This window comes from Molothrus ater, chromosome 16, assembly GCF_012460135.2.
Source record: "Molothrus ater isolate BHLD 08-10-18 breed brown headed cowbird chromosome 16, BPBGC_Mater_1.1, whole genome shotgun sequence".
In the NCBI taxonomy this organism is placed as follows: Eukaryota; Metazoa; Chordata; class Aves; order Passeriformes; family Icteridae; genus Molothrus; species Molothrus ater.
Window position 1 is genome coordinate 2,742,136 of NC_050493.2, and position 27,261 is coordinate 2,769,396.

Genomic DNA, 27,261 nt, shown 5'->3' on the forward strand with positions numbered 1-27,261 from the left:
GACCTTCCCAAAAGCCACGGTGATGGCTGGAGAGAGTTTCTCAAACTTTGACCATTGGCCATCCCACCAAATGGTGCAAAATGTGAGCCTTCTGGGCAGTTCAAGGAGAACAGCTCACAACAGGCACACACATGACTGTGTGGGGCAAGGAGACCACCCAGCAGCAGCTTGAGCTGGGCTTTGCTGCCACAGGCACAATGTGGTGGAGGCACTAACACTGATAGCAAAGAGCTGTCCTGGCCAGGCAGGCACCACCAGGTTCACAGGCAAGTGGCACCTGGGGTAAGAAGTGCTTTAAATGCCCAGGAAAAATTCACTATTAACACACAAGGCTGCTGGAACTGTCCCAGGGTAGCAGCCTAAACCTGCTGCTCACATCTGGCTCCTGTAGAGGAATACAGGGAGAGGAGGGAATTCACAGCCATGTGCTGCTCCCAACCCCTCCTTTGGGAGCAGCTGTGCAATCCCAGCAGAGGGGGATGAGCACAAAAGGTTTCTCCATGCCCCATGCCTGGGATGACAGAGACTTCACCCCCCCCAGCACTGGCCTGTATATGGCATTAACCACCCATGCAAGCCAAACATCCCCTCCCTCCACACATCTGCTCCATCCATAATCCCTGCTGTCCCTCCCCTAATGGGAAAGCAGCCAGGAAAGTGAACCAAAACCCTAATTATATCCCAGTAGCTCCCCAGCGCCCTGGTGATCCCTGTGCCTTTATCGATGCGATCGCAGCAGGGCTGATGAAATGTGGAGGAAAGGGCCAAGGCTGGGTGTGCTCCAAAACCCCACCTTTCTCTCCAGTCACACCATCACAACAGGTGGAAATCCTGCATGAGCTCAGGATGCTGCTGGGACACTTCTAAAGCCACGCTGCGTGCCTGTTCCCTCTGCCTCCTCTTCCCAAGGACCAGCCTCCCACAGCAAAGGGAAGGGAGGAGAGTGGGGACAGCCATGGGTCACAGTGGAACAGCAGCCCACGGCCCCACTTGCAGCTTCCCAGGGCTCTGTTTGGCCATAAAATCACGAAGAGCCACAGCTACAGCACCTGGAGCCACAGCACCCAAGCCTGGGGGGTGCAAGAGCCAAGACCCCCAGGATCATGCCACAGAATGGTTTGAGTTGGAAGGGACCTTAAAGTTCATCCAGTTCCAGCCCCCTGCCATGGGCAGGGACACTTTCCACCAGACCAGGTTGTTCCAAGCCCCATCCAACCCAGCCATGGACATTTCCAGGGATGAAGCAGCCCCAGCTTCTCTGGGCAACCTGTGCCAGGCTCTCCCCACCCTCACAGGGAAGAATTTCCTCCCTGCATCTGCCATGGCAGCAGAGATGTGGCATGGCTGGGGGGTGCACGCCAGGAAAACACAGAAGGGAAGAAACCTCCATGCAAGGTGGGACCTTCCCTGCTTTCCCCAGCTCCTGGAGCACCCCAAGCTCCACATGCAGCAGCACAGGAGGAGCTGTGCTGCCTGCAGGAGCAGAGCACAAGGCTGTTAACACACTCCCACAAACCAGCTCCTGGATGGGATCCTGCAGGAAGGAGGTGAAGGGTAAGTGAAGTTGCTGCACATGTGATTTACCTATGGTAATTTCAACTTTCAGCAAAGCTGTCTGGCTGTTTTATCTCGTTGCCTGCTTGCAGTCAGACTTCAGTGACTGCAGGGAAGAGCCTCCTCTGTAGCTTTGAAGAAACAGGACAAAATAAAAAGATCTTACAAAATACATATCACCAAGAGCACGTTCACATGCTGTTACCTGGTCCTCCGTAAAGGAAAAACAGTGTTCTGATTTTTTTTTTCTACTTTTGTATCTTGCAGCCCATGGTAAGTAAATGAGCAAGACCAATAATCAAATCTGCCTGGAAATTTTCATTTTTCACCAGAAATGCCTTAAAACAGCACAGACAAAAGGGGGAAGACTCCTGCAAAACCCCTGCACTTGGTAACCCTGAGAAAAGCTGTTTACAAAACCTCACTGAAGACCTCAGCTTGTCTCCACGCAAGTTTTAACCTGACGTCCCTTTTACAGCCTCCAAACCTGATGAATAATTCATGCCCGGGATAAAGCAGAAATATCATATTCACCAATGCTTACCTAACAGAGAAACAAAGATTGAAAATAAGTAATTTATTAACCCCGAGCCGTGCTGCTGCTTGAACAGAGGGCACAACTCAGGTTTTGGTGGAAAAATCACTCCTGAGCCGAGGCAAGAGCACGCTGAGACCCCCGTTCTCACCACGCCCCAGCACAAACACGCCTTGTCCTGGACTCAGTGAGATGCCAGTGGGGGGAAGCCCCCCAAGAGCAAGGCTGGGAGCTGCCACCCTCCTCCTCCTCCTCCTCCTCGGGGGTCACAGCCACCTCTGCTCTGGTGGGGAGCCCACAGCCCTGCACTCGCCCACGGCTCCAGCCGCTTTCTCAGGCATTCCAAAATTTGGCCGGAGTCTCCTTTTGCAGCACGCCCCCCTCCACGGCTGGACGCCTGCCTAATTGTGTATTTATTTATTTCTGCATTTTCCCAGCTCCCCGCACACACTGCCGCAGGGTGGAGGGAGGGGGGGGGAGCCAAGGCCGGCTCCTAACACGGACCCAAAAAAAAAAAAAAAAAAAAAAAAAAAAAAATTAAAAAAAAAAAAAAAGAAAACGAAAAAAAAAAAAGAGGGAGTGCAGCTCCCCACATTCCCCGGAGGGTGGGAGGAAGCCGGGAAGCGCAGGGCTGGCTGGGAAAGGGGTGGGAGCGGGGGCAGGAAGGGGGGACGCCAGCGGCATCGCCCACCCCCTTCGCTTTGTGCGCGCTTGGGGAAATTAAAAATAGCTGCGTCCAAAGAGTGGCTGCAAGCGCCACAAAGAGCGTGTTGAGCGGAGGCAGCTGCAAGCTATTTGCTGCCCCTGGTAATCAGCATCTCGGCTTGCAGAACCCCTCCGGCCCCCCCCAGCCCCTTCCTCCCCTGCCAGAAGCTTGCGCTGCCTTTCTCCAACCCACATATGTCATGTCAACAATCAATGAATGCAGGATCTCTGCCGGGGAAAAAAAAAAGGGGGAACGCGCTTTGATTTTTGGAGCAGCTTTGTTGCCTTGTTCCATTCATGTCCTCGTCCTCCTCTCTGAGCTGTCACTGAGGGGTTTGCAGCACTGAATCCCACCAGTCAATGCCAGGATACCTCATGATGCTCAGTGGGAAGAGGGATGTGCCAGCTGCTGGGATGCTGCTGCTTCCAGGAGCAGGGAAAGGGATGCTGTTACCCAGCATCACCCAGGCTGCAGACCACAGCCTCCTTCAGGTCCTTCCTCACCAACCTGATACAGTGGAAAGAATTAAACCCAACCCCATCCCCACCACATGGCTGCAGGCACCTCGTTTCACATCCCCTCCCCAGCACCAAGCAACACCAGGGCAAAAAACTTGTAGTTTTGTTGGTTCCTTGGGTGGTTTGGTCGCTCACACGTGCACTGGCACAGCCACCCAGAGACTGGGGGATGCTTGGGAGCCCAGCACTGCCTGGCTTGGAAAGAGTTGGGATCAGGCACCCACCTCTGCCCCTTCCTCTGCTGCCTGGGGGGACCAGGGGGCCTATGCCAGGGTAACTGCTCAGCCTCAGCTGTGCCATTTCACTGCCAGCCCTGACATCTTCCCTCCTAAATGCCATCAGAGCTTGATTCCCACATTAACCTTTTCCAGCAGATTCAATTTTTCCTTCACCAAGAGCCTGCAGCCAGGCTGGAAGCCACAGGTCCGGGAGTCACAAAGGAACTCCAGCTGCTGCAAGTGCCTGTTTCACTCTGCCCCCCCAGAAACAAGAGAAATGCAATCTAAACTCCAGCTCACTTCCCTCACTGCTCTGGCACACGTCTTCTACAGAAAAGTCTTTGCTAGGTCCCGAGGGACGAGGAGTGGGGAAAAAGCAGAAGGATGGAGCCACTTGAACCTGTCCTTGCTGCTCAGCCTAAGAGCAATTCCAGCTTTGTGGCTCGCCCTGCAGAAGACAATAGGAGCTGTGTTGTTTCCAGGAAGGAAGCACCTGGGCCAGGTCATCAAAGCAGCAGCTTGTGTTAGGAGGTCGCTGGCTGCATCCAGCTTTCAACTCCACTTTCATCCTCTTTCTGCCTGTTAACTCCCAAACCTCCCACCACGGATTGTTTCACACCGGGGCCTCTCCTGAGAGGGTCTGCAGCCATGGAATGTCCTTCTTGGGGGGCTTGGATGTGGACAGCAGTGATCTCCAAAGCTCACAATAAACCCAGGCACTTTTGGGGCCCTGATGATGTCCCTGGCCATTGTCAGTTGCCAGGGACTCCTGATGGAGCCATCCCTGGAGGAGAGCTTCCTGCTCCCTCAGCCCCCTCCCAAATTCTCCTTCTGTAGCTCAGCAGTTTTACCTTCCCAAACTAAAAGACACAAACCAGAAGAGGGTTTAGCAAATGTAGGGAACCATTCCTGGAGGAGCCCACGGGTGTCCTGACAGCAGAATCCACCTCCTGCAGCAACTGGGGCCAGACACTTGGAGCAGAGAGAAATGGCAAGACATGAACACCCCAAAGCCATCCTTATGGGATCCCCATGTCCAACCCCAGTAATGACACTTGCATCAGCATCAAGACAGACATTAATATAAAACCACAAATGAAGACTTGTGTATCCTCCTCTCACCCCCTTCGAGGCTGCTTGGTCCTGACTTCAGCAATGCCCTGGGGAATGAGTTCCCAGGGCTCCCTGTAGGTTCATGGATTTTTTTCCCCCAAATCAGTATTGAAAATTAAACACAACAAATTCCTCAAAGATCTCTGAGCTCTGTTCAGAGTCACCAGCACTTGTGTTCTCTCTGCAGCTCCTCTAGAGCAGTCACAAGCATGTCCCCTCTCCCTGGTGTCCCTTTCCTGCCCAGCTTCCCTGAAGGAGAAAGGATTTCTGTTTCCCAATTTTCCCATCATTTCCTTATTGCTACCTGCATCATCTATGACATACACACCAAATATCCCACATAAAACCTCACAGATCATCATCCACCCTGACTTGACAACATCCAGGAAAAAAACTGGGATGCGGTGTCCCTGTCACTGTCTGAGCCTCACACAGTCACTCCCACCCAGCCTTTCTGTCTCTGCTTACTTTAAATTTCAAACATACTTTGATTCAAGCCAAAAGCTTTTTTATGCTAAACAGAAACTGAAAGTCTTGATCTGGCAAACAGAGGCACTGGCAAAATTGTGTCCATTGGGGGAAACCACTGGGGATGAGGGGAATGGGGTTTGTAAAGCCTGGTGCTCCCACGGAGGAGGGGGCAGGGAGAGCTTGGAAACACTTAAATGGCAAAATGTGTGGAAAAAGTAAGGACAGAGAGGCCAGGATGTTTAAGGTTTGTTTTTAATCCCTGCCAATGAATTTCAATTCTGTGCCAAAACTGAAGTAAACTGCTTTGATCTAAAAAGGAGGGGGAAACACACACACACGGGCTCTTGGCTTCCTAAAACAATACAGATGACAAAGGAGGTAACTACAATGAAAATCAACACAGCACAGCTCTGCTGACAGTGACAATTTAAAATGCCCCTTTCCTCCAAATAAAGAGGTGTTTGGAGGGGGGTGAATTAGGAAACAATAATCACACAGGTCTGTGGATCACAGCACCAGCAAGCATGCATCCCTTCCTCTGATCCCCCTCCAGCTGCCACCAATGCTTACGACACTCTCCTTTTCTACCCATTTATCAGTTCCTTAGGTTTCTGTGGCCAGGAATGGGGCCAAGCAGGTCTCCAGATGTGACCCCACAGCCCTGCTGTGTAGTGCCAGACCTCCCACCTCTGAGCTGGCCTCTCTTCTCCTATTTATACACCCAGCCCAGGGGTCCCTCTGCTCCCTAACCATTCCCAGATGCCAGGCTGGCCTCGTTCTCCAGCTCACCCCAGTCCCATCAGCTCCCAGCTCCCTCCTGACCTCCCTCCCTGCCATCACAGGCTGGAGCAGAGATGTCTGCTCCATTGTTCTGAGGTTAATGACATTATGATCCATCTGAGTTCCTGATGTAGGAGCAGGACCACCCTGCTGTGAGTTTGGGAAGGGTCTGCAACACCACCATGGAGGACACAACCATCCAACCCCAGCAAACTCTGGTATTGAGGTGGCTGACTACTGATTCAAGCATCCTTCTAGATCCCTTCCCAATTTCACAAAGCAATTTGACTCCAGCAAGTAACAGGTAGGGTAGAGATAGAGCTCACACATTTCATCAAGCTGGGAAGTGCCAGACAGACTGAGGTCAGCTTGTTGCAAAATGGGTATTTCATGCACAGAAATGCTCCTCCTGAATCCCTGCAGAGAAACTAAAAGAGCCCAATCAGAAGATGCCCTCACCTTGCCTCTCATCCACAGCACCAGTGAGTTTGAGATGCTCCCAGACAAGCCTCAATTTTGTCCTGTTTTCAAACTAACATATGCACAAAGCAAAAAGCCTCTAAATTAATAGTCTTAGCTACCAAAAGGAAGCCTGATGTGACACGAGAATATCCCCAGGGAGGATGCAAAATGCCAACCTAGTATAAATCCCAGCTCAAGAGAAGCAGCACAGGGGTAAACTGAGGCACAGAGACAAGGCCTGGCTTGGATATGCAGTGATGCATTAAGAAGCTGGCCTGGAGATCCAGACCCACTCCTCTGACCTGCCCCAGGCACGGGGCTGGATCCATCCCCAGGCAGAGGCTGAGGCCCCAGGCCCACCTGCAGGCCCAGGGAGGGACATGGCAGAGCTCTCCATCCCCACAAACCCCTCCTGCCTTTCCATTCCCACGCAGGCTGGCTCTATTTATAGAGACCTCGGCTGCTAATTATAGATCACAGCAATCAAAACAAAGGCAGGCAAAAGCTCTGCACTTGCCACTCGCTGGCTCTGGCCCCTGAGCCCTGCACTATTCTTGTGGCAGCTCCCAAATCCCAACCAAAACCTCCCAGAGCGCCGCAGTGCCGGGCTGCTCTCCCACGGCAGTGGTTGCACTGGAGACCACAGGCTGCTCTACCAGGAGAACTGAAACTTGTCCTTGGACACTCACAACACAGCAGCTCAACCCCAAGCCTGTCCTTTCCTGCTTTCCCTCAGTAAGAGTGGCTTTGTCATCTTCCAGCTGCTGCAGAGAAGCACCAGCCCTGACATCATCAGTCCCAGCATTAATGTTTATCCAACAGTAGGAGCAAGCCACCATCGGGGTGCAATTGTGGATGTTCAGGATGGGAAGGCATCCCCAAGTGATCACACACCCTCCACATCCACCCACAGCTGAGAGGCAGGAATTTCTGCACGTCTGAGCAGGCTCAGCTTAGGCAGGGCTCAGCAGAGCTGGGAACAGCTGCTGGCATGGTCCCTGCAGAGGAGAAGGGGCTGGGATCTCCTGGGCATTCCCAGTGGCCAGGCTGGATCTGGGTGCCACCAACTGCACCCAGCCTGAAAGGGAGACCCCAGGGAGAGAGTCTGGCAGCTCAGTCTGGTCTGAGGCAGTGAAGGTCCAGAGCCTGTGCAAATTCTCCCCAATGCAGCCATCATGCAGAACTCATTTTCTTTTCAGACTGGAACTATGGCAGAGCAAGGACAGACAGAATGACTGACACAGAGAAAGAAGGTGGCCAAGCAGGAGCACAGGACTCAGGATCAGCTCTGGGATATCCCTGGGCAGGTCTCAGGAGAGAACAGGACAAGCAGGACAGCTGGGGCCTGCTTCTCCCATCTGCCATGCCCAAATGCTCCAATCCAACACCAAACTTTACCCATCCCTTGGCAAAAGGCTCCCTGTGCCCAGTGCTGCCCCATTCCACAGCCTCTGAGTACCACAGCACCAACATCTCTGGGGACTCCCTGAGGTCTCCTCAACCTGGGCTTGTGCTTTGAGCTGCCCCTCCACACCCCACTGCTCTCCAACCTGCTGGGAGCCAGGAGCAGAACCTCCCTGGCCAGGCACAGGAACATCTCCACCAGCATCACCAGCCCAGGACTCCCCTCCCAGGCTCACTCCTTCCTCCAATTCCACTTTTAATAAGAGCAGAAATTGCCAAACCCACAAAATTAACGTCTGAAAGGTTCAAGCAGAGCCATTCAATCCCAGCCTGTCACTGCCTGGGAGGTCTCCTGCTGCATCAGACTCTCCTGGGATCCATCACACCACAAGTGGCCATGGGGCAGTGAGTCCAGGAGCCAGCACAGAGCTGTCACACTGCCCAGGACACCATCCCAAGCTGCACATGTGTACCTTCCCTTTTTTGTCTGTATTTTTCCACTTTCTCCCTTCTCAAGGGGAAAAAGCCCAGCAGGTGCCCGGAGAACTGTGGGATGCTCCTGCTGTCCTCTGGGTGCTCTCTGGCCCCTGTGGCACAGGGCTGGGGCACTGCCTGTCTGCTTCTGCCCAGATGTGGCAGAACCTGGGGGAGCTCAACCTCCTCAGGATGCAAAACAGCAAAAAAATATTCCAGGTTGTGTTTCCCAGCATTTCTGCACCTCTACCCTCAGACTGGGCAATCTCCCTACTCCACCCAGACACAAAGCACCCTCCTGTCAATGTAGGACAGGAAAAAGCAGCCCAGTGCAGAGCCAGGTTGCAGACACTGAAAATGTATTAAAGCCTTCACTGCTCCTACCAAAGTCATTTAAATTATTTAGGGCACTTGGACCAACCCCAAGTAAAAATACAAACAAACACAGCATGAAATCTGAGCCACACTCGCCGAGCCTCCTCATTCCACGGTGCCCTCACAGGAGGTACTGGAGGAGGACCAAGGCACACTGACCTCGCAGGGAGCCTCCCCACCACAGACACAGGTCCCCATGTGTCCCTGTCCCACAGGTGTGCTCTCTCCAGCTGGCTTCCTGAGCCTCCTGCCCATGGCAGATCCCAGCACATGGGTGTCCACTGCGCCAGCCTGTTCAGCCTTGGGCACCCTCCCGTGAGCTTCCTGTAGCCAGCAGGATAGATCAGCAGGCCTGGGTGCTCCTGGGACTGACCTACTGGGCTCTTCAGCCCCACTCTGCAGCTCCCAGTGAATGGGTTTGCCTTCCTTTGATCCCCTTTTACTGCTGGGAGCAGGGCTGGTGACAAGCTGCAGCTCCAGGGCGGGTGGGCAGTGGGAAGGCGTTCCAGCTGACCTACTTTCCACGGGCATCGCTAGGCAGGGCCTCCTTCTCAGACACTGCCAAGGTGATTCACCACAACCAAAACCCAGCTGGCACCGGGAAACTGGGCAAAAAGGAGGGGGAACAACCTTGGGGACCCCCCTCCAGCACTTCCTGTCATCGTGGGATCTGTCAGCAACCGCGGAATCCTGTGCCAGGAGGGACTCACGCGCCTCCGAAACACCCACCCGTCCTCTGCAGAGTGACCACTGAGCTCCCACACAAACCCAGCCTGGCACAGAGTCAAACCCAGCGAGCACAACTCTCCTCCAGCTTGGCAGAGCACTTCAAGGGCAGCAGATAACCCAGCTGATCCCCAGAACCTGGACAGAGCCGGGCAGCACTCACCATCTCGTCGAGGGCATAGCGCAGCAGCCCATGCTCGTAGAGGATGAAGAACCGACGCTGCCATTTCTGCAAGAGAAGACATGAGGTGGGTCATGGCAGTGCCCACCAGCCCCTGGGCCTTGCTGGGAGCACTGGAGCTGCACATCAGCTGGCAGGGCTCTGCCAAAGGTCTGTGTGCATCAGCCCACATTGCCCAATGCTCACTGCCTTGAGCTCTGGCAGCCTCGGGACTTTGACCATTCCCTGGGGAGCCTGTTCAGAGCCTGATCACCCTCTGGGGGAAGAACCTTTACCTAACATCCAAACTAAACCTCTCATAACTCAGGTTCATGCCACAAATACTGGGGACACCAGAAGGATCCCCAAACTAAATGTTCTGAGCCCTCAGCTTCATCCTGCACCATCTATTCCAGCATCCAGTGCTGGAGAGTGACAGGGTGTCATGTCACATGTCCCCCAGCAGCACATGAGCTCAGTTTGGATGGTGGCTGCACTCCTGGCATGGCTCTGCCCAGGCAATCCTGGCACCACGCTGGCACTGCTGCCTCTGCAGCTGCACAGCAAATCAGATTGGAGAACTGATCTGGCTGGAAAACTGCCTTTTTTTTTTTTTTCATGTGTGCCAGGTTGTTTTCGGCCAAGAGCAAAAACTGGTTGAGCAGGCTGAAATAAAAAAGTCCTGGATTCATAGCCCCAGTGCAGCAATTCTTATCTCACTTTTCTCAGCCCTTCAGGCAAAGTCCAAGGTGCTCAGGGACAAGCAGAACTAGGGAGGACCTTGTGGACCTCCACAAGCCCCAGCTTAGCAGGCAGCCTGGGTTCTGGGGAGAGCCAGGTCCCATGTCCCCTTTATGTCAGGCCAGCAAGCCTATGACAAGCTGTGACTCCAAATAACGACCCATATACCCCAGGCTGAACTCAGAACCCAATTCTTGTTCATTCAGGAGCCATTTTTTTATTACAAACAGCTCCCAGAACATTTTGGCTGCGTGAGAGAGGGTTCACGGACCATTGCCATCCCTCGCACGCACAAGACAGCCCCATCCTGGCAGCCTCAGCAGCAAGCTCCCTGCAAGACAAGCAGGACAGGCTGGAAGTCCTTGTCACAAGCCAGCAGTGAAAGGACCTCAGCCTGGCCACATCCTTCTGAGCCTCACACCCCCCAGGACAGGAAAGTGGGGGATGCTCCAACCCCACAGGATGCTGCTGTTTCTGCCAGGCATGAGAAAAGCCCTTTGGGAAGGAGCTGAGTGTGTCCTGCTCTGTCTGCAGGTCCCTGCTGCCAGCACTTGGCTTCAGAGCTCTGCAGGTTAGAGCAAATGGGAACCACCACTCAGCCCCTTCCTTGCTGCAGGACCTGACATCGGCATATCCACACTAGGGGATGGGATGCAGCCTCCCTCTAAAGCTCTGGGCATGCTCACAATGAGCTGCAGAAAAGAAAGTAGTTGTTTCCAAGCCCCAAAGGAAAACTAGGTGCTTTTCTGATGCTCACAGCACAACTCAGAGTGACACAGCCCACAGCCCACTGGCCTGAGCGCCTTCCTGGCAGCATGGCACGTGTCAGACAAACCAGAGCAGCATCAAAACATCAAAAAGCAAAAGCAACAAGCAATAAAATTGCACAGACTGAGCCTGACCCGCACCTGCAGTGCCCCAGGCTGCTGCCCAGCACAGGAGACCTTGCATCCCAGAGAAGGCATTCCAGCCTTGCCGCCAGAAACATCTCCCAGCTTCCTGGTTTGCACAAGAGAATGGGAGCATGGAGGTGCCTTCAGCACTCCCAGGGTCACAGCCACCCCCATGGGCAGGGACATGCCCTCCTGCCACCCCCACCAACGTCATGGGCAGGGGATGTCTCAGCTTCACTTACCCGGGAGCGATGGACGGGGTTGTCAAAGTCCGTTCCTTCCGGGGCCAGCAGCAGCCAGCCACCATAAATGGGTTTGGCCTGCAAAGAAACAGCAGAGGAACACTCACTCACAGCGGAAAACGGCTCAACACAGATCAGCACCACAGGGAATCGATGGTCAGGGACCAGGGAAACTGCAGCAGCCCCAGCACGAAGGCAGCTGTGTGAGCTCAGCCTCCTGCACGCAGGCAAACTCAGCCTTCCCAGTGCAGGGAACGTGGTGTCTGATGGCAACCCGTGGTGTGACACACACTGTGTGCCAATGGGACTGAGACGAGGACTCGGGAGGAGGCAAAACCCCAGGCACAAACTCCAAACACAGCTGCTCCTGCATGGCACCGTGCCCGGAGCACCAAGCTCCCGGGTGCTGCCGAGCGGCACAGCCCATCCCCAGCGCGGCTCTTCCCGTCGCCATCGGCAGCGTGCCTCTACTCCAAAGCACAAACACACTCCAAAGGAGAGCTCGATGTTTTCCGTTCGTTAATTAAGAGAGGAAAAACTACCCAGTGCTGGCAGTTCTCCAGCTCCCAGCCGCTTCCCGTGCTGTGCACATCCAACTCCTGCTTCCCTGCAGGGCAGCCCCTGCCAGCCCGCTCCCCCCAGCGAGCACACAGGAAGGTCAGAGCCAGGAGGAGGGAAAACAGCTCATTCAGCCAGCCGGGAAGAGAAAGGGAAAGAATACTCGGAAAGAACCTTGCAGCACTGCCGTATGTCAGTGGAAAATAAAACATCCAGGCTCTTTCCACCGATGGCTTGGATGCAGAAGTGGCCAGGGTGAGGCTGACCCACGCCATGGCAGGCGGTGGGATGGGGATGGGCACCGGGCATGTCCTCCCACGCAAACTCCTGCGGGCACCGCTCCCGCTGCCTTGTCAAGCTGTAAACGATGAGCCAACACCTGGCAAGGGCTGGGGCCAAATCCTGCTGCAAGAGTAGCAAGACATTGCCACACCAGCAAGGCGACTCCACAGATACCAAGAGAGACCAGGAGGGAGGAAATCCAGAGCAGAGCCAGCTTCAGGAGACCCTGGGTCTGGGAACACTGCTTTCCACCATGGAACATCCACGCACGTCCATCCTGGCCCAGCCAAAAAGTCACAAGGACACACACACTCCCAGCTCTTCTCTAACTGATTCAATTAATCTTGTTGCTTTCATTCTTTTCTGTTCCTTAAAGTTTAAAACTGTTTCCAATTCAGTACCTCCCCTAGATTCCTCCTGCCAGTTTGTGTGGTTTTGTAATGTTAAAAAAAAGTTTCCCCTCTGGAAAAATCCCTGCAAACAATAGAAGAAACTGCCTATGCACCAGAAACTGTCAAATGCATGAAGCACTGAGTAAGCAAACTGGAAACACGCCGGAGGAGACCTTTTACTGTTTATAAAGTGAAAAGAAATAACAAAATCTCTTATCCCCTCCACAATATGACATACCAGCTCGAGGTGTTGCTCTCCCAGCAGCTGGGTAAACATGATTTGAGAAGACCTTCCTTCCTTTCCCCTTTAAATGAGATTTAAACCAATGAAAACAAAGCGCTCGGATTGGGATCCAATTTGGGGGAGTTATGGGGGCCCAGGGCACCCCTACACCTGTTCCCATGACCCCACTGGGGGCACAGAAAGGCACCTGTGTGCACCACCACCCTCCCTGGGTTTGGCAAAGGGCCCGGAGCCTCCCGTCACCCCTGCCCAGCTCACCTGGATGCCGGTGCCCTGCTCGCCCGTGGCCCCCATGCCACCTCCAGCCGCTCGGCACCACTCCGTGCCCAGCTCCGTGCCCAGCTCCGTGCCCGGCTCCGTGCCCAGCTCCGTGCCGCCCACGCTGGCAGCGCCCCGCAGGTGAGCCAGGCTCTGCCACTCCCCCGGCACACCCCGCCCCGCGCCCCCACCCAGAGCCGCCCGTGACGCATCCGTGCCCACACCATGGGAAGGCTCCAGAGGGAGCGGGGGATCCCAACGCTCCCTGCCTTGCTGGGATGTGGCCACGGCCGCCCGTGTGGCCTGGGAAGAGCCAGACATCCCAAATGTCTCTTGTGTTTTATAGGGGGAAAGCAGAATTGCAAATCGCTACTGATGACCCGTCAGAGACCCTTCAATGGGTCACTGTGACAAGAAATGGGGACCCCGAATTCCCGGGAGAGAACTTGGGGTGAGTGCTGAGCACCTGGGGCTTGCGAAGATCTTAGGAGTGGTCTCCGCCATGCAGGAACAAGAGGATGACAGTGACAACAGCACTTGATGTCCCCAACGCTTGGCATCATGACGCCAGGCACACCCTGGCAATGCTGCAGACAGCTGAGCTGCGGACAGGGCTCAGCTCTCCTCCATCCCCCAGTTTTCCCCTCTATGCCCCAGCGCAGCTCCCAGCCAAGACCAAGCGCTCAACCCAGCAAAGCCCCATGAGAAAAACTCTCCCTGACACAAGCCACAGCACTGCAGCCACCCCAGCCACTCTGAGCACCCCACAGCATCCAGCCTGTGTGACAAGCAGCAGGCAGGTCCCAGTGACACACCAGGGACAAAATAACTGTGAAACCAACAGGGGACATTATCACCAGGGCCAGCAGCAAGCAGCCCTAACGCAGTATTACAGGCATGAAGTCCTGCCCTACCTCAGCCTGGCTCACACCCCCCAGCAGACATTAATTTGCCTTCAGCCATTCCAATTTTAGCTCAAACTGTCTGTAAATAAACACCAAGCACCTGAAATATACACCCTTAACACAGAGCACGGTCATTTCTGTACCAGCATCATAAAAAAACCACCAGTGGGCTACACTTATTTTGGCAGGAGCATCCAATTCCAGATATTGAAACCAAAATAGCTGAAAGGTATGAATTAGAGCCAGGCAGCGTGGGCAGCCTGGTTCCACCCATCAACAAATGAACACGCAGCAGGGCTTTTTAAAGCCAAACCAAAACAAGCTCCTGCTAAAACCAAGCAATGCCCAGAGAGATACAAGCCTAAATGAAAGGGATATGAATTAGCACACGAAGTGTCTGAAATAAGCTCATCACACCTGCATTGGAATGGCCGTGCTGAAGCAAGGTTTAAAATAAACCCGATGTGGGAGGTAGATCCTGGAAGGTGCTGGAGCACCAGGATGGAGCTGGAATCACACGTCCTTTCCACTGGCTTGGCTTCCTCTGGAAAGCTCCTCAAGAGGAAGAAAATGCAACAACCAGCACTGAGCAAGACATGCGAGCAAAAATTCCTTCTTCCAAGGAGATTTGTCCAACTTCACATTTAGGGATGGTGTTAGAAACAACCCCAGGGTTCCCAGGATGCCTTTGACCACGCAGGGCCCTGCTTGCCTCCTGGCAGCTCCGGTGATATCCAAAGGGCAGCTTCACGTAGTTTCTCCACAGGTAGCAGCCACACAGGGTGCTCAGGCACTGGGTGGGTGGCTTTGCTTTTCTCCAGAAGGTACCTGGCCGGAGGGTGAGCCACAAAATGCTGGGGGAGAGCAGAGTGGAGAGCGGATGGAGCTGGGGTGGGGTGACACTCACCCCACCATCAGGTGAGAGGTGTGGCCGGTTTGCAGCCCCACAGTGCCCAGTTCCATCCCTGGGACTGCTGGAGGCTGACTCAGGCAGAAACGCCCCCACGTCACCGCTCCGCTTCCTGTCACACCTCTGGGAGTGCCCAGGTATCGGATCCCACCTTTGATCTGGCACTGGAGCTGGGCTGTGGGGCACACCAGCACCTCACCTGCCTCTCAGGTCGCTGTTCCAGCCACTGCTTCCATCCCCTCGGCCCACAGCCCTACAGTGCATCCAGGGGGAGGACGCTGCCTCCAGCCCAGCGCCGGCAGCACGGCGGGTGGGAGGAAGCGGAGAAGGAAGCGGCCCCAGCTGGGTTTACACAAAGCTGTCAGGCTGCTGTGCTGATGCTGCCCAGGCATGGACAAACCACCCCAACCAGCTCCACCAGCACTGGGAACACAATTCCCAGCAGATGGGGAACTGGGCTTGAAGGACGTGCAGAGCCACTCATCAGTTCCCAAAGCCCAGGCTGATACAGGAACCCCTGCACAGCCCCAGGGCCACAGGGCACCCGCTTCCAGAGGGCAGGATGGGTCACAGGAGCGTGGCAGCCCATGGAGCACCAAGTCACAGGGCTGGAGGTGGGCTGTGACACCAACCAGCTGCCTGTCGGACAGGCTTTCACACCTCCTGTGTTTTTGATGGTACCTTCAGCTCTTCCCTCCCCACACAAACCAGCCAGGCATGACAGGACCCAGCAGAGCCACACAGCACCAGACTCACAGTGCTGCAGGAGTTCACTGCACAGGGTGGAACAGGAGAGCTGTACCAACACCCACATCCCCTCTTAGGGCACAGACTCAACCCCATGGCAGAGCAGCCCCATCCCTGCTGGGGTGCTGCACACCTGGGTGGGCTGGGATGCCCCCACAGCCAGTGCCCACCCACCCCACATGTTCTGAGGGAAGCCCGAATCCATTGCCGGGAGAGACTCCTGGCTCGGAGCGCGTGGCGGGAGGGATAATCTGTTTAGGCTGCCGGCAGACGTAATCAGCCTGTCTCGGGTGGAGGCAGGGCTTGTTTTGTTCAGGCTTGGCAACTGAGCGCGAAGGGGAAGAAAAATGGATTGCTGCATCGGAGCTCTAGGCTCTGCCTCCAGCACTGGGAGCAGGGAGCCCTGTGCACCAGGGAAGTGATGCCAGGGCTTCCAGCAGCCCCACAAAAAAATGATGTACCCAACCCACCTAGGCTGGGGGTGGATCCAAGGTGGAACTTGTTCCATCACCTTTATGGGTCAGCCCCAATATATTCACCAAAGGAGCCTCTCTGACAGCAGTGCCTGCTGCTTCCCACGCCCAGGGGAGCACAACAGGGTGACAGCTCTCAGAGAGGGGGGACAGTAAGGTCATCGTTGCCTGTGTGCTGTCTCCTGATCCACTCAGAGCTCTCCAGAGGCAGGGACCCGTTTCTGGCACAGTTCAAGGAGAAAGTCACCACAAATACTGTGGTTGCAACCTCAAAATAGGAAATCTGGGCCGTTCCAGCTCCGCTCTGCTCTCAGTTTTGCACACCTTGGAGCCAAGAGAACATCGCTGATGGATGAGTCGGAGCAGCCGTCACTGGGCAGGAATGGGGAAGGTGACACGGTGTTCAGGGAGGGAATGGGATGCAACAGCCAAGCAGGCATTCCTGCCCACAGCATGGCTTCTAGGAACTGAGACAGGCATCACTTGATATTCTATGCGCTCCCAGGGGATGGCAGATGGAGACCCACCAGAGACCCGTGACCACGGCTGTCGGGAGGCTCTGCAAACACTGCTGTGCAAATCCATGCTCCAGCAGCAATCCCCAGAGCCAGGATGAATCCCAGCCTCAGTAGTTAAGCTGCTTACATCCCTGTTTTCCTGCTTCTACAACATTTCCCCTCTGCTGTCTGTCACCTGGTGACGCCAAACCCCAGCGCGGAGGCTGCAGTGCTGCCTCTGAGCATCCACAACCATTCCTGAAGCAAAAACACTCTCCCATCCCCCAGCTCCTCATCCAAGTGGCTGCTAACTGCCCCTGGGTCCAGCCCAGACAGAGCTTTTTCCACGACGAGACCTGGGCAGCTCCTGGAGGCCACCCTGGATGATGGGGAGAGTCCCCTCTCCATTCATATCCTGCTCTTCTGCCAAAACACATTTGCACAAGGCAGGCATGAGTCGGCCACTGCCAGAGCTGCAAATCCCAGGATTTCATCACCAACACATCTCCACATGCAGCACAAGGCCAAACCAGACTGGACAGACTAGAACTGGGGCACAAGGAGCACCAAGTGCCACTGCCACGGACCAGCTGGTGGGCACTGTGCATGGCAGAGCCCTCCTGGCACAACGCTACCACTGACCCAGGTGTTGACAAATCCCAAAGGACAGAGCTGCCACAACATTTTGCTGTGTGGGCAGTGGGAGTGACTGACCAACCAGAGGAACAGGAAGAGGAAAGGTTGAATTTACCCTTCATGCAAACAGCCAGCCCCTTTCTGCAAACACCCCTGGTCCCAGGGCTGTGCTTGGGTCCGAGCGTTGCCATCGCCTGGGGCAGTCAGAGCAAGAACTGGCCGAGCACGGCTGCAGAACACGGGGAATTGGCCAAACAGCAACAAAACAAAGCGGGACAGAATGGACTTTGCAATTCCAGCTCCTTCTCGAGCAGCCCCAAGGCGGTGTGCCTGGCAGCCAGCAGGCATATCTAACCACTTCCCACCACTGGCCTGCCTCAGCGCCTGGGAGAAGCCACAACATCTCTCCACAGTGCTGGAGAGGGGATTTATCACTCCGTCGGCTGCCGGCGCAGATAAGGTGAGGCGCCATGCAAAAACCCAGCAGCAAGTGAGTGTGAGCAAAGGGGACGGTTCTCCAGCACCCAAAGGCGCCACCACGTCCCTTCCCTTGGGCCAGACAGAGGTTCAAGTGCAGCCCAAATCAACACCAGCATCCAACACAACTTCCCAACAAGTGCCCGCTGCCCTCCCTGCCTGCACGTCACTGCCCCCCTCGAGCCCCCTTGGCTGTGCCCTCCAAGTCCCTGACCTCCACAGCCACCCAGAGAGGCAAATTTGACATTTGCAGAGAAATCTCCCCCTGTTCAGTGCTAATAATCAGTCAAGTAGAGGCAGATTTTTGCAGCATGATACAAGCAGCGGGGAGCAGGGAATGCAAGCACGGGGGCTGCTTTCCAGGAAAATGGGGGCTTTTCCTCCCAAAAAGGAGCAGAGCTGGAGGGAAAAGTGTGGCCGGGACATGATCCCTCACCCTGTCACCCTTTGGACAATGCAAGGAGCCAGGACAAGACCCCTGGAGCACAGGGCATCCCAGCCCTATGGATGCAATGTCCCAGAGCAAAGCCAAGCCTGTGACCCAATGCTGACACGCTCCAGCCTCAAGGCTGCTGGCCACCAGCTGCTCAGCATCCAGAACAGTAGGAAAGTGATAATGTCCAATGGAGAAGGGATGGAAATAACCACCCCCTGTCACTGGGCAGGGGTGTCACAGGAAGAGGCAGTGGGAAAAGTCTGTGAGCTTTATTTTCTAACTGGGTGGTCCTCTGGGCATCTATGCCATGATGTCTAATAAAAAGAAAAAAAGAGGGGAAAAAAAAAGACACTGGTAGCTGGAAAGACGTCCTCAAATTCCTCTATCTGTGCCAGTCCCCACTCCCCGAGAGAGCAAATGCATGGAGAAAATTAAAAGCAACTGTTTTACACTCTGCTCTTCTTCCAATTCAGGCCAGGCAAAATTTTTAGGTTAATTCCCAGCCTGTCCCATGTTGTTGGGAGCTTCATCTCACAGACCAAGGAAATGTGTGTGCAGACATGGATTGGCCTGGAACAGCCAGTGTGGAGAGCAGGGACCCCATGGGGACACCCCCATGACAAAAGGCTGCTTGGGAAAAGGGTCCCACTGGACAGGCTCTCTCTTGGAGACAGGAGGGGGACCCTGGGAACCATCCATTCTCCCGGGGCAGGTTCTGGAAAGTCGAGCTCCATATGAGGTTTGCAGGTGGTTACAGAGGGACCGTGCAGTGCCAGCATGGGCATGTCTTGCCAGGAAAGTGGAAATTCCCACAAAAAGGGAATTTCTGCCTGGATGGGAAAGGAGCAGCATAAGACAAGCTGGCAACAGGTGGGTGGCACAGCCACGACACAGCCACCAACAGCACCATGCCTGCCAGCAGCCAGATCCTGCCACCACACAGGATCAAGGGATCTGACAGCCCACTACCCACAGCAACAGATTTTCCCCAAGGGAGAACAGCTGCGCCGACTGACCCAGTTTTTCCCATGCTGTGTGGGCACCCCAGAAGGTCAAACACAGACTGTGGGGGGCAAGGGCACATCACCTCCCACCTGCAGCCCTGGGAGGGGACCAACACGTCTCCAACAGGTGGTGGGACCACAAGAAGCTGCCCCAAATCACGCCGAGCCCCGTCCGGCAGCACAGCCACGCACGAAAACAACTCGTGAACGCAGCGCTCCCGGGATTAGGGACTTAGCGTCCGCACAGCCCTTTGAAGTTGGAAGTGCTAAGTCTGATTATTATTAGAGAGCTCCAGCTCATTAATCCTGATGTTTGGGGCTGGATTTCCCCCCTCCCAGCCCCATTCCTAAGCCGGTTCCCGAGTACGACGGAAATCCACTACTACCACTAAATATTTGTGACTCTTTGCAAACACACTCTGGGTCTCTGCCCCGAGCGGCTCCAGCGCCCTGCAGCATCCCGGGAAGCAGCGGGGGCAGCTCCTGACACGCACGCAGGTATTTTTATCTAATAAAAATCCAAAAGGGACACGAGTGCGTAAGTGTGAAGTACCTTCACCTTTCCTCCAAGCCAAGTACAAAGGTCAGATGACTCCAAAAGACTTTCCTAGCCTGACTCTAGGTAATCACCAACACTGTCCCTTGTCCACGGGGCGAACAGGACATGCTGGGCACTGAGCCCCCACGCTGCAGAGTGGGACCCCTCAACCCGAAACGTTTGAGTGAAAAAGGCAGAAACATTCAGAGCTGTTAAATGAACCGTTATTCCTGGGTGTGCTTCGGAACGAGCACACCCCCACATCCAGCCAGGCTGCGAAACGGGGCACAAACCGGGAGGGAAGGCGGGGAAGCGCCGGGGTGGCCGCGCTCGGGGGGCTGCTGGGCACGGGGAGCTGCGGGCAGGGCGGGAGGTGCGTGCGTGCATCACACACTACCACAGCCACCATCTTATCTGGGAAGCGGGATTACTTCACCCCAGCTGCAAGGGAGAAGCCGAGCGGGATTGCGCCGTTTTCCCAACCGGAGCCCCCCGCGCACGGCCAGGATCCGGCCACGGCGCTGACCCCGACCCCATGGGAACCGGACGCGGGGCGGCCCCCCAGGGCCACCCACCACCCCGACGGGAACAAAGCCAACGGGGGGCTGCCCGAAACACGTCCCCAGAGAGGTGGGTGGCCCCAGAGAGGTGCGTGCGATGCTTTGAGCCCCCCGACAAAAGTAAATAAGCTTTGCACCAGGAGGCAGCGCAATCCCCGGGCAGCGGGAAGGGGCCGGCCGGGAGCGGGGGGCTCTTCCCGAGCCCCCTCCGGGACGGCTCCTTTGTCTGGGCACGGCCGCGACGCTCCGCGCCGCCCGCCCCTTTCCCGCACACACCACGGCATTTTTTTCCAGTTACATTTTTTCCATATTAGCCCTCAGATTTCACGATGCCCCCCCCCCCTCCGCCGCCCCCCCAGCGAGCGCAGCAATATGTCTGATCTCATTGCCATAATAGGATCGGGAGCGGGGATGGCAGCCCTGGCCCAGAAAGGTGTGGGAGGAGGGAGGGCGGCCCTGTTCCCCTCACCCCAACACCACGGACGGGCCCCCACACCCCAAAAACGCCCCCCATGCCCCAAACACCCCCTGCCATGGGAGCGCCGGGCTTGGGCCTGCATGAGGCCTGGGAGGAAGAGGAGGAAGATGAGGAAGGCCCAGCCCTGGCAGCCCCCCAGCCCTCTCCGGAAAGGGGCTGGGGTCCCCTTCCCATGTCCCCGGGAGAGCAGGGGGCTGTAGGGCAGGGGGATCATGTCCGGCACGTCCAGGAGGGGACGTTTTGTTTCCAACCGAGTTTTTCCCAGGACTTTCTGGATCGCCTGATGGAGCTCACAGGACACCCCTCACCTGCTGCCGTGCACCCAGGAGGGGACGGGATCACCCCAAATGGCCTCAGGGGGTGAGGTCCCAGAGGAGGTGGCACTGGGGTGAGCCATGGCCTCAGGGACCAGTGGGCACTGTGGGTGCTCCGTGGGACACATGGGAATCTGGGGGGCCAGCAGGCATCCCATGGGATCTCTGAACACCCTATGAGACCAGAGAACACCCAAAGAGCTCTTGGACATCCCATGGGCTTCGCAAATACCTGTGAGTCCCTGTGCTGTCTGTGAGGTCAGCAGACACCCCAAGGGACCACATGGGACCAGCAGGCACTCGCTGGAATCACTGGATACCCTATGGCACCAGAGAGCAACCACGGGGCTCCTGGATACCCCATGGGATCCACCAATACATGTGAGTCCCTGTGCTATCCGTGGGATCAGCAGGCACCCCACAGGACCACGCACCACCCATGGGGTCAGCAGGCACCCCATGGGACTCCTGGACACTTTATGGGACCAGAGTGCTCCAGAACACCCCACAGAACCCATGGATACCTGTGGGTCCGTGGGGTATCTGTATGATCAGCAAACATCCATGGGGTTCCTAGATACCCTGTGGGACATGGGAGCACCCTTGGAGTTCCACAACACCCCATGGAATACAGGGATACCTGTAGGTCCCTGTGCTATCCATGGGACCCCACAGCATCCCTCCTTACCTGATCCCACAGGACCCTACAATCAGTGTCTAGCAAGCAGATCCTCTGGGGATCCCATGGGATTCTGTGCCAACCACGGGGACAGCAGGCACGCCCCGTACCCCGTTCTATCCGTGCGACCCTAGGATGTCCATGGGACCCTATGCTATCCATCGGGACACCCATGGGACCCTAACCTACCTACCCAGGGGGCTCCCAAGGTACCTGTGGGACCCCATGCTACTCACGGTGCCAGCGGACACCCCACGGAGACCCAGAGCGCCCTAGGGGCGGGACGCCGCGGTAGATTTTGGGGGGAAAACAGTGGGTTTTGGGGTAAGATCCCACCTGGTTGAGATCCTCGTCGTTGAGCAGGTGGGACTCGCGGGGCTTGAAGCAGTTCTGGCACTTGCTTTTGTTGAAGATGTTGGCCTGGAACTTCCTGCAGGGATTGTCCTTGGCGGCCATGGCGCGGCCCGCGCCCGCTGCGCGCCCGCTCAGCGCCCCGCGGAGCGCCCGCCCGCCGCCGCGCCCATCGCCGCCGCCCCGCGCCCGCGGGGGGCGTCACGCGAACGCAAAAACCGACACAGAACCCCGAGGAACACGGCAGGAAAAAATCAAAAGAGGGAGCGCAGCGCAGGGCGGCCGCCTCTGCTGCGGCTCAGCGGGCGCGCATGGCCGGGCGACGGCGGCGGAGCGCGGAGGGGCGGCGCTGCCCGCGCCGTGCGGGGCCGGGCCGGGCGGGACGGTGAGGGGCGGCGCGGGGGTCGGTGCGGCGCGGGAGCGGGGCCGGGGCCGGGCGTGCGGGCGCTGCGGGAGCCGCTCCCGACTGCGCCGCCCGCAAAGTTTCCAGCGCCGCGGAGCCAGGCGGAAAAAGGGGCGGGGCCGCGGCGCGGACAGACGTGCCCGCCCGCCAATGGAAACGCGCCTCCGCCCCTAACGGATGGCCGTGCTGGCCAATGGGAAAAGAGGAAAGGGGGAGGGGCGGTGCGCTGACAGCTGGGGCAGGATCGGCCCCCATCGGCTCCGCTCGGCTCCTATCGGCTGCGTTCGGCTCCGCTCGGCCCAGATTGGCCCGGCTCCGTTCGGCCTGGCCCGGCTGCGTTCGGCCCGGCTCGGCTCAGCCCAGCTTGGTTCGAATCGGATCGGCCCAGCTCGGTTTGGCTCAGCCTTGCACAGACTGGCTTAGCTCAGCCCAGCACAATTTGGGGGCGTGTCTTAGCTCAGCTCGGCTCTGCTCAGCCCGGCCCAACTTCCTTCAGCCCGAGTCAGTTCAACATGACTTGGCTCAGCCTGGCACAGATAGACTCGGCTCGGCTTAGCCTGGCACTGCTTTGTTTGGCTCTGCTTGTCCCAGCTCAGCTCTCTTCAGCCTGTCTCAGCACGGCTCAGCTCAATCCAGTGTAGTATGGCTCAACTCAGCTCAGCTCAGCTAGGCTTTGCTCAGCTCAGTTTGTCCTGGACCAGCTCAGCTTGGCTCAGACCCGTGCAGGAGCATTGTCCTGTGGCCCCCATAGAGCACAGTGACCTCCCCACACAGCCCATCCTCAGCCATGAGACACATGGTGACATGAGGTGACAATCCATGGCCTTGTCCCCAGCCCTGGCACACGAGGGTCACCAACTCTTGGGCACTCAGATTAGGTGGGGACAATGTCCCTCACTCTCCTGTGGCACTCGGTGACCTGCAGCACTGGGGACAGAGCGGGGATGAAGCAGGGACAGGGGTGCACATCCCAGCTCAGCCACGTCTCTGCTGTGCCACCGCCCTGGGGCCAGCTGGGAGCTCCTGTTTGTCCAGTGAATTTTTATCCGGTGGAAACCGGCAGGTAAATATTCCTGACCGGCTGATAAGGACCCAGTGTGAGGCCACAGGCTTGGCCTCCCAGCTCTGCCCCTGGGTTCTGCACAGAAGCACCAAGGAAGGAACCTCAGTGCCTGTGGAGCATCACTGGCTCAGGAGAGAGCTGGGAACGCTGACCCTGGCGCAGAGGGACGGGGCAGAGGTGCCAAATGTCACCTCCAAAATGCACCCAAGAGTGGCACACCCTCCCCCAGTCAAACCTCAGCATGGCACAGAGCATCTCCTGCTCATCCCAGGGCTCCCGACTGGTGTGGGATGGGGCCCTGCTATGAGGAACAGGCACGTGGATCTTCCTGGATTTTTGGGGCCAGGAAAAACCCGTCAGAGAGGAGGTGATGGCTTGGTCCCCTCACGCCTGGCGCTGTCCTGGTGTTTGATGTGGGACCTGGCCTGGGCGGCCTCGCCACGCCGGCTCCGCGCTGTCATCCCCAGTAAATAGAGCCCAGCACAATTGCCTGCGTGTTTATTAATTTTTGCTTCATCAAAGGCAGCTTTAATCATCCCTCTCCCTCCTGCCAGGGCCACTCGCAGCACACACCGTGTGCCACGGATTGGGATGGGACAGCAGAGCACCAGTGACCCCAGTGCCTCTGAGCCCACGTGGTGATCCCAGGCTGGGGGTGACACCAGACCCCCACACCTCACTGTTTTTGGAGGATTTTCCCCACCTTTTCCTTGATCCTAATGTTATAAAAGCAGCATGACCCTACCCCAGGAAGAGAGGATTTTCCCCTCTGGAATGTACAGACCCTGCTGCCCTCACGGTGGGTCCAGGGTTCACCTGGCACACGACTGTGGAAATTCTGCTCTGTGGAGAGGGGTGGATGATCTTCTCAACCAGCTCTGCTCCCTCCCTGCTTCCATCCCCAGTGTTGGTTTATTCCAGCATTGCTTCCTGAGGACCTGGCATCCCACAGCTCCTACAGATGCCCAACATTTCCTTTTCCATCCAAAAGCCCCTCTGCAGCCCCATGGACACCTCCACGTGTCCTCTTGGTCCCCAGCCCTTCTCCACCTCCTCAGGACATGGACCCCCAGACTGCAGGAAGCCTCCAGGAGGGAAGGGGCTGTTCCTTCCCTGTTTCCAGGATCAGGGAGCTGGCAGAGGGCACAGAGCAGTCCCTGCAGGCTGTGCCTGCCCCGTGGGCCGGGGCCGTGACCTGGCGCCGTGCTCGGAGCCCGCAGCTCCCCGCGGGACGCTGGGGCTGGCTCCAGCCTCTCCAAAAATCCAGCGGAACGGGACGGGCTCCTGCACAAACCTGTCGGGCCGCATTCAGCCGTGCCGAGCCGCCCGTGTGCCACGCTCGCTGCCTGCTGGAACCTCGCTGCCACATCCCCTGTGTGCCCCAGGTGCTGGCGCTGAGGTCCCCAAGGTGTGCCATGGGGTGGCTGTCCCACCCCATCATCCCCTCCCATCCCATCGCTGTGGCAATGCCCGGCTGGGGCTGCCGTGTCTCTCCAACCCATAGCCGGTTTTTTTTTTCCGGAGGAGTTTTCTTAAATGAGGGCAATTAAAACAATGGGAAAATGGAAAGTTTTTGTCAGGGAGCCGCAGTGGCAGAGGGGGAAGGTGCTGCGGTGAGTCAGCCTTCCAAAAAGAAGCCCCAGCGCCAGGTAAACAAGCTGCAGAGCAGGAGCTGTTACTCACCTGCCCCAGCTTGGGGAGGCACCGGGAAAACCCTTCCGGAAAGGGTTCGGCAGCTCCAAATCCCCCCGGAGAGAGGAGAGCAGCCCCTGCTCCTGTCACCGGCAGCTCCATCGCTGCCCCTGCCCGCCGGGATGTCACCGCCGGGATGTCACCGCTCCGGGGACACGGCCCCGTGGCTCTGCCGTGTTTTCCCGGCCCTGGTGCCGCACATTTCACATTTTTCCGCAGGGCCGGGCAGGAGCAGCACAGCCGGGCGCTCCTCCCGTGTGGCCGTCGCTCCCCACGGGACCTTGGGCAAGTCCCTGAATGCCGCCGTGCCGCCAGCCCGCCGTCATTACCGCGGTGCCAGACAGACAGACAGACAGACAGACGGATGGATGCCCGGGGGAGAGGGCAGGAGTCACGGCTCGGAGCGGGCGAGCCCTGGGATCCACACTGGGCCCAGGGTTGGGCTGAGAGCGCTCCCCCCTCCTGCCCTGCTCCACCTGGAGTGGGAGCATCCCATCCTGTGGGATGCTGGATGCAGCCCCTGGGGATCTGCAGGGATCCAGAGCCTTCCACAGCCCTGCCTGGGGAATGTCTGGCAAAGGAAACATTGACCAAAGGAGGATTGGGTGCCCCTCGAGCCACCGTGTGTCTTATGGGGTGAGACCCACAGGGGGGAAATCCACATGGGGTGAGAAACACCTTCCTGGATGGAGAGAAAGGCCCCTGTGCCCCTGAACCACAGAGAGTGGTTCAAGCTGCAAGAGACCTTAAAGACCATCTTGTTCCACCCCCTGTCCCAAGGCAGGGACACCATCCACTAAACCAGGTTGCTCCAAGCCCCATTCAATCCCGTTTTTCCCACTAGAAAACTAAAAGAACCCAAATGATGCACTGGAGGAAACCCACAGCACTCAGCTGCAGCTGATGCAGTCCAGAGGGGAGGATGCAGCTTCCATGGGGCTGGGAAAGCCCATGAGAATGGTCCAGAGCAAGAGCAAGCTGCACATGCATGCAGAGGCTTGAGCTTGTCCCAGAAGCCACAACAAATCCTGTCCCACCATGCAGAAATTTCCTCTTGTCCAGAGATGCCAAATGTCTGCGAGTTCATACCTTACTCCTAAAATTGATTAATTACACCCACAGCTGGGTTATCAGTGCCTGCTGCTGCCATCAGCCCTTGCTGTGCTTTAGCAGGAAAATCCATATCTTTTGCTCCCACCTGGTTTTCCCCATCTTTTGGCTGCTGGGCAGGGCAGAGGGGATCTCCCTGTGAGGCTGCCTGCCCTGCCAACCCCCTCTCACCTCAGCATCCCTGCTGAAAACACCACCCTGTGCAAACCCAGTGCTCTCAGCCCCCTTGGCCACTGCCCCGAGCTGCCAGCGCAGCCGTGGGATGTCTGCTCTGCTGGCTCCATATAATGCAAGTCCTACAAATGAAAATGTCACATGGCCCTAAATTAAATACTTTGGAGAAACCCATTATAATGCAGCAGCACAATTAGCTTTATCAGCCAGCCCAGAGTCATGCCAAAAAACCAAAGCCGACTCACTTGACAGGAGCTGCCATCCATGAAACCAAGCTAACGACCTTAATTATATTTTTAGCTTCTAATTTTTGGCTGACACCATCCTCAATTACCCAGCCCATAATTTGTGCAGGGACAGCGATCAGCCTCACCTGGCCTGTAATTCCCAGGATCAGCCCTTTTATCCCTTTTAAATATTAAATTGACTCCCACTGGCCACCCTCCAGTCCTCTGGAATTTCCCCAGGGTTTTAGAGTTAAAAATTAACAGCAGAGCTCCTGGGCAGGCTGCAAACCCCTTCCCATGAGGGTTCTGCCAGGAAAGCACCTCTCCAGAGAGAATTCAGCAGTGAGGACGAGGAGTTGTTCCCACCAGGTCAAAACTCCACGTAATCAGATCAGCTGTTCTGGCCAAAGATTGTTCTTTGACTCATCTCCCTTATCCACCACCCACGCTTTACACCTCAGCACACAGCCCTGGCACTGAA

The 27,261-nt window shown here is 56.7% G+C and overlaps 1 protein-coding gene across 1 annotated transcript in view; it reads right to left on the bottom strand.

The window, feature by feature from the left end:
- The window catches only part of MPRIP (myosin phosphatase Rho interacting protein), a 72,615-nt gene extending 50,069 nt beyond the window's left edge, over positions 1-22,546 (bottom strand). Inside the window, 3 exon segments of the mRNA XM_036392390.2 lie at positions 9,500-9,565; positions 11,373-11,450; positions 22,097-22,546. Of these exon segments, the coding sequence (XP_036248283.1) occupies positions 9,500-9,565; positions 11,373-11,450; positions 22,097-22,216 (264 nt within the window). The 5' untranslated portion in view covers positions 22,217-22,546.
- Between the last annotated feature and the right edge of the window lie 4,715 nt (positions 22,547-27,261).